At 56.2% G+C, this 14,854-nt stretch overlaps 1 protein-coding gene across 1 annotated transcript in view; it reads right to left on the bottom strand.

Annotated features, from left to right (window-relative positions):
- Positions 1 to 14,854, bottom strand: part of COL22A1 (collagen type XXII alpha 1 chain) — a 223,280-nt gene that overhangs the window by 168,493 nt on the left and 39,933 nt on the right. The window contains exon 4 of the mRNA XM_055545712.1: positions 4,129 to 4,203. Within this exon, the coding sequence (XP_055401687.1) occupies positions 4,129 to 4,203 (75 nt within the window). The remainder of the gene's footprint in view (positions 1 to 4,128; positions 4,204 to 14,854) is intronic.

Genomic DNA, 14,854 nt, shown 5'->3' with positions numbered 1-14,854 from the left:
ACTCAGCAGGTTGGTTATTCCTCAGGATTCTGCATCACCAGCCACACATCCAGACCCACGACCCTCTACAAAACCGCCTGGACCAGCGTGGGGGGCTGGCTTGAGTCCTGCAGATACGGTCCTCAGAGAAGCCCAACCACAGCGCCCGCACGGACACGTCAGTGGGATGCATCGGCCTGACACCGCGTCCCCGGGGAAGGAAGCGCTCCCGGACAGTGAAGGGAGGCCCTCACCCGTCTCAGCATCCCCAGGTCTAACGTGCCGCTCAGCATCAGCAGCACCAAACCCACAATTCTTCAGGAAGATTCCTCTGTCTCCAACACTCTGGGGCGCGGCCATGGAAAACAGGAAACGAACTCTCACGTTAGGATGATTAAAACATCTTCTACCACAAAATTCTGCCCTAAGAGATGACTGAGTCATCCCGCTTGTATTCTTGAGAGCCTGTCTGTTCCCAACTCTGCACAAGGAGCTGCAAGGACAGAAAGCACTGACCTCCAACCGAGAGTCTGAGCAGTAGCAGAGCCAGACCAACCTGGGCTAACCCGGAACTGAAAGTGTTAGTCTCTCCGTCGTGTCTGACTCTGCCACTCCATGGGCTGTAGCCCCACCAGGCTCCTTTGTTCATGGGATTCTCCAGGCCAGAGAATACTGGAGTGGGTTTTTCCATGTCCTCCTGATCATGAGGTCCTAGCTATGTGACCTGAGGCAGGGTGCCTGACGTCTCTGAGCATCCATTTCTTCATCTGTAGAAAGGGGACTGTCTTTGCATGCGTCTCACAGGGCTGTGGTGAAGCTTGAATGAAATGGTACAGAGCTCATCATACAGAGCCTGACATGCAGTGAAAGATCCATGAAACAGATTTCATATTAATTACTTCCCCTGACAATGACTGCAGTCTCTTACCCCACTACATCTGTCCATGGATTTCATTTATTCATTCAATATGTATTTTTTGAGAGGCTGCTCTGAGCCAAGCACATGTCAGCACTGGCAACAAGCTGGGAGAACCGGCCCTCAGAGGTTCCCAAGAGAGTGGGTTCTAAATCCAGCGGGCACATGCCCGATGCCCACACAGCAAGGTGCCAGGGCTGAACGGGAAAGAGGCCTGCTCCTTCCCTTAACAGCGCCATCCCTCTTCTTGGAAACCTCCACCTTCAGTTTGGTTTCCCTGTAGTAGTTATTTGTAAGAGAACAACAAAAAAAAGACTTTTCAAAAAGCAAACATATGCTCTCCTGCTTAATTCCACTTTCACTGGTTTCCATGAATAAAAACAAAGACTTAAACACCACAAAACTGAACAACAAGCAATTAACGAGGTGGCAGCAAAGGGCACCGAGAGAAAGATGAATTGCCTGCAATAAATAAAGGCCGGGAAGGAAAATGAAAAATGTTCCCGAGGTAAGCGGACTCGGATGTGACGCACCGAGAGATAAAGAGGCAATTGTTTAATGCAGCAAGTGCGAGGGGGCACCTCCCTGAAGTCGTGGACTCAGCTGAAGCAAATGGCATCAGGGACACCGTGACCACCGCCCAGAGTCCTTCAGGGGTTTGAGAGGGACCAAGCTCCGCTGGACACCCCGGGCATGAGAGTCACTTCCAGGTCTTTAGTGGGTCTGGCTGAGGTACACACAGTGTCTGTGTCCAAGGAGGAAGCTGAGCAATCGGGGGGATAGGGCCTGATCTGATTCATGCTTCCATCCCTAAAAAAGGATGGGATCCGCTGCTGTTCTTAACTGAGGCTCCACTGGTGGAAAGAGGGAAGGAGAGAAGAAAGGAATTCACTAAACCACCCAGGGCTTCCTAGGTCTTACGATGCCCCATTGGCTGCTCAGATTTCAGTAATCAACAGGACAAAATTCCCACTGTGCCTCCCACTGCCTGAAGTCTACTGTCCACAGAGAAACGGGCACAGAGGTGAGCAGTGTCTGTGTAGTGGGTAGATGGGAAGAAGGGAGATGTCTGGGCTTGTATAGGAGCACATGGAGTATCTGCCTGGCCCAGCTGAGGAGACATCAAGGAGGGCTCCCGAGAGGAGGCAAGACCTGGCCTAAATTTAAAGAACAAATGAAATCTGGGGAGAGGAGGAGGGAAGGGCATCCAAAGTAACTGGATGTGCAAAGGTCACCGGACCTGAGTCAGTGAGGTTCCTTCCGAGAATCCCCGCTATTTCGGGATGTCAGGAACCACAAGAGGGGGACCAAGGAGAGAGTGAGGCAGGTGCATATAGGGCCAGGCTCCGACGGCCACGTGAGGCGGCCTGGGCTTCTTCCTGCAGGAGGTGGGGGGCGCAGAAGGGCTTTAAAGCAGGGAGAAACACAACCCCGGGCCTGTGCTCAGAGGTCACTCTGGCCGCAGGGATGGAAGAGCTGGGAGACCAGGGAGGACCAGACTGGAAACACGGGGCTGGGGGGGCGGGGAGGGAAGAAGAACTAGGCTGGGATCATCTGAGTCGGTTGGGACTTGGTGATGATTATCTGGACGTCAGAGACCAGGCAGAAGGAGAGACCCATCAGAATGCCTGTGGCCAAGTTTCAGAGTAAGACCGAGCCCAGCACCTTCCTTCACCATTAAATAACTCCTTCAGAGAGCACTGCGTAACATCGTAGTTCCTAGAATCTGCAGAATGTTCAGGTTTCAGAGCCGGGAGGGGTCCTAAAAGACATTGTGCCAGAAGTGGGTAAACTGAGTCCCAGACTGCCGCCTCCAACTGCCTGGTCTGTCCTCCACCCCGTCCTCACTGCTCCAGCCCCACTGAGCCCGAAGACTAGCTGGAGTCACTTAAGGAAACACCTGGAGATGAGCCTTTGCGAACCACATCTTTTACAAAAGCTGCTCCCATTACCCAGCTGCGCTGAATTTGGCAGGTCTGCAGCACCTTCTCTCCTTAACTCCAGCCTCAGCCCCGGCAAGCGGCTGCAGCGGGACCCTGCTGGGACGCTACAGGAAGTGGGTCAGAGAGCCTGAGTGTTTCCTCACCCGTGGTCACTGCTGAGGGCTGGGTTATTCCGTTACACCCGAGGAGGGTTAACCCCCTGATTCATCTCACCTGCTGTGCACACAGGCAGCACAGTCTCCTGCCATTCTGGAAACATCCCCCAGGCACCAAGATGCAAATGCTGGCTCATTCATGTGGGCAGGCAGGGTCCCTGGGGTAGGGATGGGGCAGAGCGGCACCTACGAGACACCTGGTTCTGATCGCCCACCGCTCACTGCCTCGGGAGGGAGACTGCACATGGGTTCGTACTGGACTGAGATGCTTTGGGGTGGATTGATGGGGCTCCAAACCCGGCCAGCACTGGTGAGGAGAGCCGGGCTGCTGTCCTAGAGGGGGAGAAAGCTCCCCTGTGATCACGCACCTAAAGTGTCTGCAGGACGCCTAGCCACAGGGAACAGTAGACAGATGCTCATCACCGCCAGGATGAAGGGGAAGCCGGCTCAGCCGTCCCTACGTACCCCCAATCACCCCGTCACGGATGGAGACAGCCTCTGCAGTCATGTGTCTCTCTGCTCCCTCATCCATTGATTCGCTCCTATATTTATAACTCTGATTCACTCTCTCCTTCACGCCCAAATGCAGCTATTTATTCACCTTCTTACTCGGGCTGCCCATCACTTACTCATTTCCCACATCCCTCATCCTACTTCATTCTCTACTGACGCCTATAGCATCACCACCGACTCCCAGATGGAAGACGTGAATGGCCTCCCCCAGTGGGCGGTTCATGGATGGGAGTTGCTACCTGCACAGCTCAGACCGTCCCCAGGACTTTGGTGAAAGATGGTGATAAGGACAGTACCAGCAAGGCTACCACCCTTGAATCCAGGAGGGTCACGGTCAAGTCCAGCAAAGAAGAAAGTGAAAGTGTTAGTCGCTCAGTTGTGTCCGACTCTTTGTGACCCCATGGACTGTAGCCCACCAGGCTCCTCTGTCCATGGGATTCTCCAGGCAAGAATACTGGAGTGGGTTGCCATTCCCTTCTCCAGGGGATCTTCCTGACCCAGGGATCGAACCCAGGTCTTCAGCATTGCAGGCAGATTCTCTACAGTCTGAGCCACCAGGCAAGATTCACGTCTGGCAAATAGCATCGCAAAGCAAGCCATGCTGGGTGGCTGTTTCTCGTACCTGTGATCTCCTTGGTTCCGCCATTGGTGTGCTTAAAGCGATCTCCTTCCACACGAACGCTGGGGCAGAGCACATCTGAGAAGGGCGAGAGGAAAGAGACTGATGAGCAATCTTGACGTTCCCTCCATGGAAAGTGACAGGGCAGAGACGCCGTCCACCCCCCAGCATGTGGGACATCTGCCGGGAGCAGCGGCAGAAGCAGGGCCACGCCGACCACGTGTTCTGTTTACTCCCAGATGTACCTGATGAGCATGGGCCCTACTGCCAGTGCCGTGCCCAGAGGTGACACAGGAACAGGCGAGGTCCCAGCAAGGAGCTCACAGTGTGCCCATTAGAGGGAGCCCAAGAGCAATGCCCACAGGATCAACAGCGTCCTAAGTGACAGGAATGGGTCTGGGTTCCTGGGGGTCTCAGGATCCAACACCCAGCCCTGCCTGGGAGGTCAAGGAAGCTTTCCCAGAAAGGTGACGCTTGCGGTTTCTCCTAAAGGAACAGTAAGACTCAGCCAGCCGGACCAAAGAACAAAAGGGGACACAGGCAGAGAGGGAATGTCACTCACAAAAGCATGAACTTAATAGATGAGAATCCCAAGTCAGAGAGGTGTCAATGGAACAGGAAATGTTCTGAGGGCCCACCTGCAAGGCATCTGTTATTCTGCCCGAGGGAGCTTCAGGTGCCACTCCAGGCAAATCCCAGAGGAAGCAAGACTGCTCAGTTATACAGAGGCAATGGAGGAAGTCAAAGTAAAACATACTTCATTATATGGCATATCATATCTAAACATCTTCATGATTTCTCACCTTTAAAAAAACACTGGAAAGAAAAGGGATTCTTTCAGTTGCCCTAAAAATCCCAGAAACTCATTGTTACCAAAGGGGAAAGGGTCAGTTCAGTCGCTCAGTCGTATCTGACTCTGCGACCCCATGGAGTACAGGACACCAGGCCTCCCTGTCCATCACCAACTCCCGGAGTTCACTCAAACACATGTCCATCGAGTCGGTGATGCCATTCAGCCACCTCATCCTCTGTCGTCCCCTTCTCTTCCCGGGGAAAGGGTAGGGAGGGATAAACGAAGAGTTTGGGATTGGCAGATACAAACTACCATATATATGTGTTTGTGTATATATATATATACATATGGAGAAGGCAATGGCACCCCACTCCAGTACTCTTGCCTGGAAAATCCCATGGATGGAGGAACCTGGTAGGCTGCAGTCCATGGGGTCGCTAAGAGTCAGACACGACTGAGTGACTTCACTTTCACTTTTCACTTTCATGCATTGGAGGAGGAAATGGCAACCCACTCCAGTGTTCTTGCCTAGAGAATCCCAGGGACGGCGGGGCCTGGTGGGCTGCCGTCTATGGGGTCGCACAGAGTCGGACACGACTGAAGTGACTTAGCAGCAGCAGCAGCAGCATATACACACACACACATATATATATATACTAGATAAACAACTAGGACATACTGTACATATAACACAGGGAACTATAGTCAGTATCTTGGAATAACCTAGAATATTAAAGAAACTGAAAAAGAATACATATGTATATATATACACATATGTGCATATACATATATGTATATAACTGTATATATACACCTATGTGCATAACTGAATCACTTCGCTGCACACCTGAAACTAACACAACATTGTAAACCAATTATACTTCAATTTTTAAAAATCCTAGAGAACCCACTGCGAATGTTGAAGTCTCGGGCCCTAGTGTTGGCTTCCCTGCAAGAGATTAGGCTTCCCCTAATCTCTTTCTCTGTGTGCCATGGGACACCTTACAGAGAACACACTTGTCATAGGGTAGCTTGGAGGACAGGCAAGATCAAGCCATAAAGGGATTAAATTTATCACCAGAGGCAACTCAGCACAGATGCTGCCCTGCCCTGGAAGCAATCTGGTAACACACATTATTGTAATAATCACACCTGATCAGGCAGTTCTGTCATCCCACAGATGTCACATATGATGACTTCTTTTCGGCACAAGTGTTTCATTGTGGGACCCTTCACCAATCAGGAGTAAGGAGCAAGAATGGGATTCTCCCTGATTTGGGAGGAGGTATTTTTAACGTTTATCCCTGAAGGCACCAGAGGTCTGACAGGCCCCAGGGAAGGGGTTATTTTGGAAACAGCACAGAGCTGTCTGTGTCTAGAACCACATATATGCAAGTGGGTGCCGGCGCTGCGCAGGGTACAGACAGCGCCACCCAGGACAGCGGCAGCTGCGGGTGACACCCAACTGCTCCAAGGCTGGCAGGCCGCCAGAGGGATGCGCTGGGACTGTGCGTCATTAAAATGAGTTGACTCAGAACCTTCTAGCCTTGATTATGAGCAAACCTCTGGAGTCTTGATGGCTGGAGCTCAGGGCGGGCAAAGCCACTGAGCCTTTGTCTCTGCAAATATCCCAGGGGGAGGCCCTGATTCCCGAACCTGGATGGTCAAAGACAGTTTGAAGGCCACGAACACAGAAAAGATGGAAACGTTTCAGAGATGTCAACATGTGCCCAAACCACTTTAAGAAATCAGTCCCCAGACCACCTGCCAGTCCCCTCATGGGAGCCATCACTAAGCCCCATACACACCAAAGCCTCAAGAGGAAATTTATAGCTGACAATAAGTCAGGACAAATGGCTCCCAAAATACACACTGCATCCAGGCTTCCCAGGGAAAAGGGGGCCCTGGAGGGTCACCTCTTTGCAGGGAGTGGGGGTGAGCACCCAAAGTCACTCTCAGCCCGTAACTATGTGCCTTTGGCCAAGACACGTCCACCTCTTGGATAATGATCTATTTATTTCCACATGAACTTGCTTATTGGAATTGAAATACTTACAGAGGTCCAGACACAATCCAGGTCCTGAGCTAGTTTTAAGGACCCACAAATGAGAAAACAGATAAGATAGCATCCCTGCCTTCAGGGTGCTCATGGGCTGACTGTGGCCAGGGCCTGAGACGGGTCAGCTCCAGAAAGTGCCAGGGCTGCCCTGACACCCTGTGTCTGTCTTCTTGCCTCACAGCATCCTCCTCCTTGACCCTCCAGACCCTGATCAGCAGCCCCCTGGGCCTTGCTCCCACTCACCCCAGCCTGAGTGAAGACCCGTCAGCAGGGTCCCGTGTCCTAGGGCTGGTGGTGCCATGCTGAAGGCGCTGACCAGCATGGCTGCCTCCCCAGTTAAGTCTAGAGGCCCAGCTGAGTCTCAGTCCAGCTCTGACTCCACTGCCTTCCCAGCTCCAGGCTCAGAACGGGAGGTGAGTCCATGATGGACGGAAGGACCAGTGGTGCCTGAACCAAGAGGTAAACGCTGAGTGGTAGACCAGATGCCTCCCAGGAAAGGGCTTCATTGTGCTTTTGACCAGGTGAGAACTCAGAGTCCAGGACCCCAGCCACCAAGGTGAGGCAGGCACTGTTAGCTGCTACCCTAATACCTATCCCTCACTGCCTCCTGGCGAAAACAATGTCACTTTTATTCAGATGAGCAGCATTGTTAGCCCAGGGAGAAAAGCGGTGAGTGGTAGGTCCAAGCCGATTATGACTCCTATGGTCCCCACCTTTCCAGCCACCCCCTCCAGCTAGAGATGCATCTGTGACCCGGTTCTGGCCAAGAGTGTAAACACCAGAAGCGCATGGTGGGTGGGGGAAGGCTGGGGTCTGAGAAGACCTCCGTTTCCCTGATGGACGGGGACAGGTAGGCAGAAGGGGCTGACAGGGGCACGTTCCCTTCCTCCTCCTTCAAATGCAGGACAGAACATCTGCAGGACTGTCTAGGAGAACTGAAGAAAGAGGAATTCCGCTGCCCCCAAGTCCAAGCGAAAAGCTTGAGAAAAAGCAAAGGAGCTACTGAGAGACTAGATTACCGTCACATATCCAATCAATACAGACTTTTCAGGTTATCATTCAGGATCAACGTAAGGAGCCGCTCCGGAATTAAGGAGGAGAGTAAGTTCTCAGCAGTCAAAACGTGTATTTAACTAGTTCCCGGTGAGCTGGTTGCTTTTCCTTTTTGAAAATGTGAGAGCACAAAAAAGATACAGCTGATGACAAAGCCGTTTCCCCCGGAGTTCACCCATTGATGTCTGTATTCCCTCAGCCTTTAGGAAGGTAGAACATTCTAGACTTCCTGGGAGCAACGCGATCTCCCTTTCCCCAGGATGGGTTCTTTTTCACCAGAAGCTGCAACAGAGGCTGAGTCTTGGCTGATCAGAGCTGCTGCTCCCTGGGGCACATGACAGAAACTCACTACAGGTTCTCAGGAAGAAAAAAAAGAAACACTTCAACTTGCCCTCAGTTTACCGAGTTGCAAATAGGGAACATGTGTCTGAGCATCAGGGGAGGGAGGTTAGCACAGACGGTCTCTGCCGTCCCCTGCTTCGAGCTGACCCCCCGCAGCTCTGTATGGAGGAGACACGCCAGGCCATCCCAGACATGCCTCCCAGTCCCCTGGCTCCCAGTCCAGAGCTTCTCCAGTGAGGGGAAATGGGAGGGTGCTGGCAACTACTGAGTGCCTCCTGTGCGCCAGTCACGCTGGAGATTTGACTCACAACAGCCATTCCAGGAGGCAGATTTTGTTCCCATGACATAGATGGAAGAACGGAGGCTAAGAGAGGTTAAGAAGCTCACCAGGAAGGAAGGGTGTCTGGGTTTGAATAAAGGGCCACCTGTGTCTAGAATGAGCGAGCAGAGGTGGTTCCCCGGCCGAGCTGAGCAGCACCAGGAGAAGCTGGGAGCAGAGCCCGAGGGAAGAGGCGGTCACTGCCAATCCATCACCTCGCGGCCGCGAACCACAGACGGGATGACAACGGTCCAAGTGGGCAGGGGAGGGGACGGGGGAGGCAGACACAGGCCAGACACCCGGCAGACTCACGGGGTCGTTCCTCCGAGGCTAGGAGGCCAGCCAGGAAAACAGTCCACACACCCCCGCTCTGGAGAGCTGGGCCCCAAGGCCCCAGGGATGAAAGGAATAATGATTAGAACCACAGGCTTCCAGGGCCAATGGCCCACACGTCGAGGTACTGTCGTCTGCTTCTGCCCGGGGCCAGAGCTCTCCCTGCGGTCAGCAGACGGAGGGAGCTTGTTCTGCAGACACTGCGCCAGGGGGGTTGAAACCGTCAGCACATCTGACCGACTCCTCCCTACAGCTTTACGGGCCAGGTGCGGCAGTTCACAGATGCGGAAACAAAGGCATAAAGAAGTCAGCAGGCTGTCCAAGGCCACAGAGCGAGCAGGAGGCAAAGCCAGCACGCCAGCCCTGGCGTTGGCTCGGGACCACGACAGCACGAAGCTTCTCTCCAAGGTCACCCAGCACAGAGGACCCAAGTCTGTCTTGTCTCCAAAGCCTGCAGGGACAGACGGCCAGCTTGCTACTTCCGGGGGCACACCTTCTGCCTCTGGACGCCCCGACATGCACCCGGAGCTTCCTTGCTCTGCACTGAGGATTCATCTGCTCTCTGACTTCTGCCCGTCGGGCCCGAATGCTTGGGCCCACTTACGGCTGGCTCTGAACAGGACACTGGGGAACCTGGGGAGGGCAGATGTCAAGACTCTGCCCTTGAGTGTACCCTCTGCTGGTGCCAAATCCAGAACAGCCCCACTGTCTCTCACAAAAGTGGGTTAGATGTTTTCAGACGGTCAGCGTCCTCCTCTCTCCGATCGTCTCCAGCTGAGCATCCCTTTTTCCCAGCAGCTCCCTCACCCAGGAGAGGAAGATCGGAAGCAGTAACACCCCAACCTATGAGCACACACACCGTTACACTCACAGGTCCCGGGGCACAGCTGAGGAGTGCTTCTGCTGACAGAGGCCAGTGGTTGGCCTCCTTTGTGACACCCATCAGTGCAGTTTATGCCCATTTTTCAGATGAGACAACTGAGTCTAAGAGCGCTTAGATGACCTGCTCTACACACACCTCTAGTTAACGGTAGAAGCAGGATTCAGACCCAGTATGACCCCAGCATTTCCACACTTGACACCACAACTCGACATAAACATACGGGGTGGGGAAGAACACACGTTAACACTTAAACTGTGGCTACTTCTGGGAGGGCAGGACTTGGAAGTGGTTTTTACCTCCTTTTTGCTTTTCTGTATTTTCACGTGGGCCTTAAAAATACGAAGGTGATTCACTAGTACAGTATTTGCAGGTTATCAATATTATACTTTACTAGAAGGAGGCCTGAGCCTTGCCCTGGTACCCTCGATGCTTAGGCAGCTGGAGGCTTTAGGGGCAGGGGGTGGCACAGTCACCAGGGACGGGCAGGGGGGCACAAGGGCTGTTTCCAGGGGTGACCTGGAGTCCCAGAGGATGGCAGGGACCTCGTGGGGCTCATATGCACGTCTGGACTCAAGATACCCTGCCACAAGGAGCAAACGTGTAAACATACAGACGAGGCAGCCCCGCCCGGCTGGAGTCACAGGCCAGACATGGGGGATGCCGGAAGCAAAGGCAGAGACAGACACGGAGAAGTGAGGGCTTGTCATGGGTGATCAGTCCACAGAGGAAACTGGTTGGTGAGGGGCGCTAGGTGTGGGGGTCAGGACGCACATGGGGTCTGAGAAGACCCCGGGCTTGGTGCATCTGGGCTGAGAGCTCAGAAGGGAGCAAGCAGCCACAGGAAGAGCAGAGGGCCAGAAGGTCCCAGCGAGGGCAGAGCCCCGGGGAGGAAGCCGCTCGGTCGGCCCAAGGGTGATGGGCAGGGGGGTGGGAGGGCAGTACCAAGCCCTGTAGCAAAGTCCAGGGAGGGGAGAGGGCAGAGGTGGATCAGGGGACATCTCCTAACCCCAGGTAGAATCTTTCAGGGCAATGAGGAAATGACTCTGCCCGGGATACAGAGCAGGGCAGGAAGGGGGCCATCCCGGCCAGGGAGAAAGAGTTTATCACGGTGACCTTGGAAGTGCGACCCCTGCCAGGACGGTGTGATTCCAGCTGTCCGTATTCCTTGAACCTCCTTCCTCCTGGGGACTGTCCCGTGGGCTAAGCACCAGTAGGTGTCAGCAGAGACTGCGAAGACCTCCTGGAGGCCGGGCAGGGAGGAGCCTGGGGCGGCTGGAAGTTGGGAGGGCGGCAGAACCTTCGGCCAGCACCCAGGTGCTCAGCCCCGCAGTGACCGTTAGCACCTGGCGTCTGAGAAGCACCTGAACGCAAACCTCCTTCACGCCGCATCTGACGAGCGCCTGCCACGCACCTGGCACTAAGTCAGGCCAGGGCTCGTGGTAAGGGGCCTTCGGCGCTCAGGGAGCTGACGTCTCAAGCAGACAGGGTGGAAACTGGTCAAGCCAGGCACTGATGTCTCCAAGAACCGTGTGATCCCAACCCCTGGAAGGGGTGGAGGCCAGTGAGGGGTGCAAACAGTAGGGTCGGAGCTGGCTGGAGGGCCAGCGTGTCTCCACTGAGGTCTGAGGTGGAGCCAGGCAGGTGAGAGCAGGAGGAGGGCGGCCCTCCAGAGGCGCGGGCCAGGGCCGGGGGGCCGGGGAGCATGGCCACCACGGCCGGGATGGCAGACAGGGAGGAGCGACCGTGAAACAAGCTGGGGGTGGTCCAGGAGGGGTGGGGGCGGACAGGCCCCGGTGGGAGATGCTGCTCTGCCTGGGCAAGGGTGGGGACTGACAGGCCCTGGTGGGAGATGCCACTCTGCCTGGGCAAGAATGGGGGCGGAGGGACCAGCCAGGCGGTGGCAGAGAGCCATAGGGTTGCGGAGGGAGAGGCGGTCAGACCCTGGGCTCTCTGCCAAGCAGAGTGGGCAGGCAGGTGGCCGACTGGATGAGGAGAGAACCAGAAAGAATGTTCTGAGTATCTGGAAACCTGTAGGAAGAACCCATCTGGAAAACAGAGAACCCAAGTCCAGTTCCCACCACCCCGTGTTTAGGTGTCTCAAGACACCCAGCAAACAACCAGATCCATAAGCCTGGCTTTCTAAGACGAGGCACCTGGCTTTTGGTTTGGGAGTGGCCCGTGTGCGGACAGCGTTTAACGTGCTGGGAGGGGCGTGGAGGAGATGGTTTGGAGAGGGAGAGGGCTAAGAGGAGGGCTCGGAGTAGGTCCCAGCCTCCCGTGTCACACGCCGGGACATGAGAACAGACCAGCAGAGGAGGCTGAGAAGGGGAGGCTCGTGAGATCGGAGCGGGACCCGGGGCAGGGAGGAGGCCCGGAGGCTACAGGAGGGAGTGTCTCAGAGGACAGGGTCAGGCCCCCGAGTGACAGAGTTCACCACCAGGAGGCAGAGCTCACGCCCAGTGTGGGACAGCAGCACGACCCCGCCCTGCACCCCAAAAACGCCGTGTGGACAGCCAGGGGCAGGGGAGGCTTCGTGGGGGGAAGCCACGCTCTCTGTGCGAGGCACCCTCCATCTTCTCTGACCTTCTGAGACTGTCTCCTCAGTTCCAGAACCGAATCCACACCCTTAGCATCCACCCTTCAGGGTCCCAACAGGGACTGGACAAGAGAAAGGACAGGAGGCTCCAGACTCAGGGCTGAGGCCATGGCGATCCCACGGGGTCACAGCCCCCCTCACCCCAGGACGCTGGTGCCCAGTGAGGTGTCACCCGAGCGCAGCCTGTCATCCGCACTGCCGAACCCCGAGCTTCTGCAGAATCAGAGAGGACAGGGAGCAGTCCCAAGGCTTTCACACAGGGCAGGGGTCCCACGTGAAAGGGTTGCTGAACGGGCGAGAAAAGCTAGGCAAAAGGAACCCTCCATTCCTTCCAACATGGAGTCTGAGGAGATGGAGAAATAGGTAAAACCAAAAAAGCAGCAAAATTATCACATGACTCCAGAAAAGGGTGAACAAGACATGTCCCCCTGGCCCTGCGCAGAGGGGCTGAAACTGGGCTGGGAAGACCGGAGGCGGGGGATGGGGGTAGAAGGGGGAGACCCACGGCGGGAAGAGGCCTCGGGAGCCCGGCTCTGGGGACAGTGCAGACCCGAGGCCCTCAGCGTGTGGCCAGGACAAACCACCTCCCCGCTGCATCTCAGGAAAGAGGACAGGCTGAAGGAGCACAAATGCCTCCTCACAGGCACACCCCTGACCGCTACCCACAGCGTCTGTGGGTCTCAGGGCTGATGGGCGAGCAAGATACCCAGTCTCTTCTCTCTACTTTTGGCCACAGCCTCTCCATTAGCAGGTGGCCTGGGGTCAGACTCTGTCCAGACTCAGGGTCATGTCCCCAGTCAGGGGAGAGAGACAGAGGCCTGGAGCCCACTGTGGACAGTGGGGCCCAGCTCAGCCATGCACCGTGTCAGGCCCTGAATGCCTGTGTGTGGGGGGTGGGGTGGCAAGGTGGGAACCAGGGCACCAGGCAGAGGCAGACATGGCCAGCCCCCAGGCCCACCTGCCCCTGGCCCCTCTCCCCGAGGGTCGGCGGAGGTGGGTTCCTGGAACGGCCACCAGCTGCATTTCCGTGGGAGCCATGGGGAGGCCAGCGGGTCAGCACGGCCAGCCTGGCTGCCTCCCCCCAACACCGGACAAACCAGCTGCGGAGGCAGCACGCTGAGCGGAGCCGGGGCTGAGGCCAGGAGGAAGGCTGGGGCATGAGGGCACACAGTCCGGGGAGCAGGGCCCCCACCTAGGGCTGCCCGCCCGCCACACGTGGCAGCCTCCCCCAAGGACCTGCAGGCAGAGGCTGTGGAGCCCCTCCCGCAGCGCGGCTTCCTGCCGACCTCACGCAGGGAGTGCAGGCGTGGGGGCCCCCTCTCCTCCCAGCTGACCATGGCTGCTGCCCCATCCGCTTCCAGCCCCGTGTCTTCACCAGGGCATCACCAGGTGCTGGGCTCTCTGGTCAAACCTCTGCTCACCTTTCCTAACTTCCGGCCAACCCTTCCGCCCACCCCAGGCCTGCCCTCAGACAACCTTCTTGGGGACACACACCCCGTCTCTCGGGCTCTGCCCAGCCCACTTGCCTGGGGCGCTGGGCTCAGCTCCAGCTCCCTCTCCCTCTCCACCTTGAGCCTGGGGGCACCAGGGCCATGAGAGGCAGCCGTCGGTGGGGTCTGTGGACAGCACTCGACCTTGCAGCCTGGGGGGTCCTTGCCCCCACAAGGCCCCCACGAGGCAAGGCCAACTGAGCAGGAGCAGTGACGAGAAGGGGGCTGGGCATGGGCTGGGCGGACTGGGGCCGCTGTGTCCTGGACGCCACTGGACGGGGGTCTCGCCCGCCTCCTAGGCCCACGTTACGGGGATGGGACATGTTTCCGGGGACACTTTTCACACTTGATCGGTGACTTACATGTAACAGAGTGCACAGCGGACAGGTTTCCTTTTGTTCTCCTGCCTGGGGTTCAGGGCTCAGGGCCTCCCCAATGCTGGGCGGGCTTTGGTCAAGGCGGAGGTCACTGGAGATGGCCAGCTCTGCATTCCAACCCCTGGAACCATGGGTCCCACGGGGTCCACCATTACAGGCTCCTCTGGTTCAACCTGAGCTCAGGGCAGGATCTCAGGCCCTAGGCAGACACGGCAGCAGCACAAAACACCCAGGCTGAGCAAGCACCGAGGGACGCCGGGCTTGCCCTGCAGGGGAGCTGGGGCCCCTCCAAGAGCTCCTGTCATCACTGCCCACCCCCTTGGTAACTCATCCTTACGTCCAGTTGTTAGATTGATGCAAGAAACAGGAGATTGACTGAAACCAAACAAACCAAAGAAAACCACTATGTGTTCCTTACTTGATCAAGCAACACTGGCTACGTCCAGAATATGAGCAGGTATTTCAGAAGCGCAGACAGACACTC

This window comes from Bubalus kerabau, chromosome 14, assembly GCF_029407905.1.
Source record: "Bubalus kerabau isolate K-KA32 ecotype Philippines breed swamp buffalo chromosome 14, PCC_UOA_SB_1v2, whole genome shotgun sequence".
NCBI classification, from domain to species: domain Eukaryota; kingdom Metazoa; phylum Chordata; class Mammalia; order Artiodactyla; family Bovidae; genus Bubalus; species Bubalus kerabau.
The sequence above is the reverse complement of the archived record's forward strand: the minus strand, read 5'-3'. Positions and strand labels throughout refer to the sequence as shown.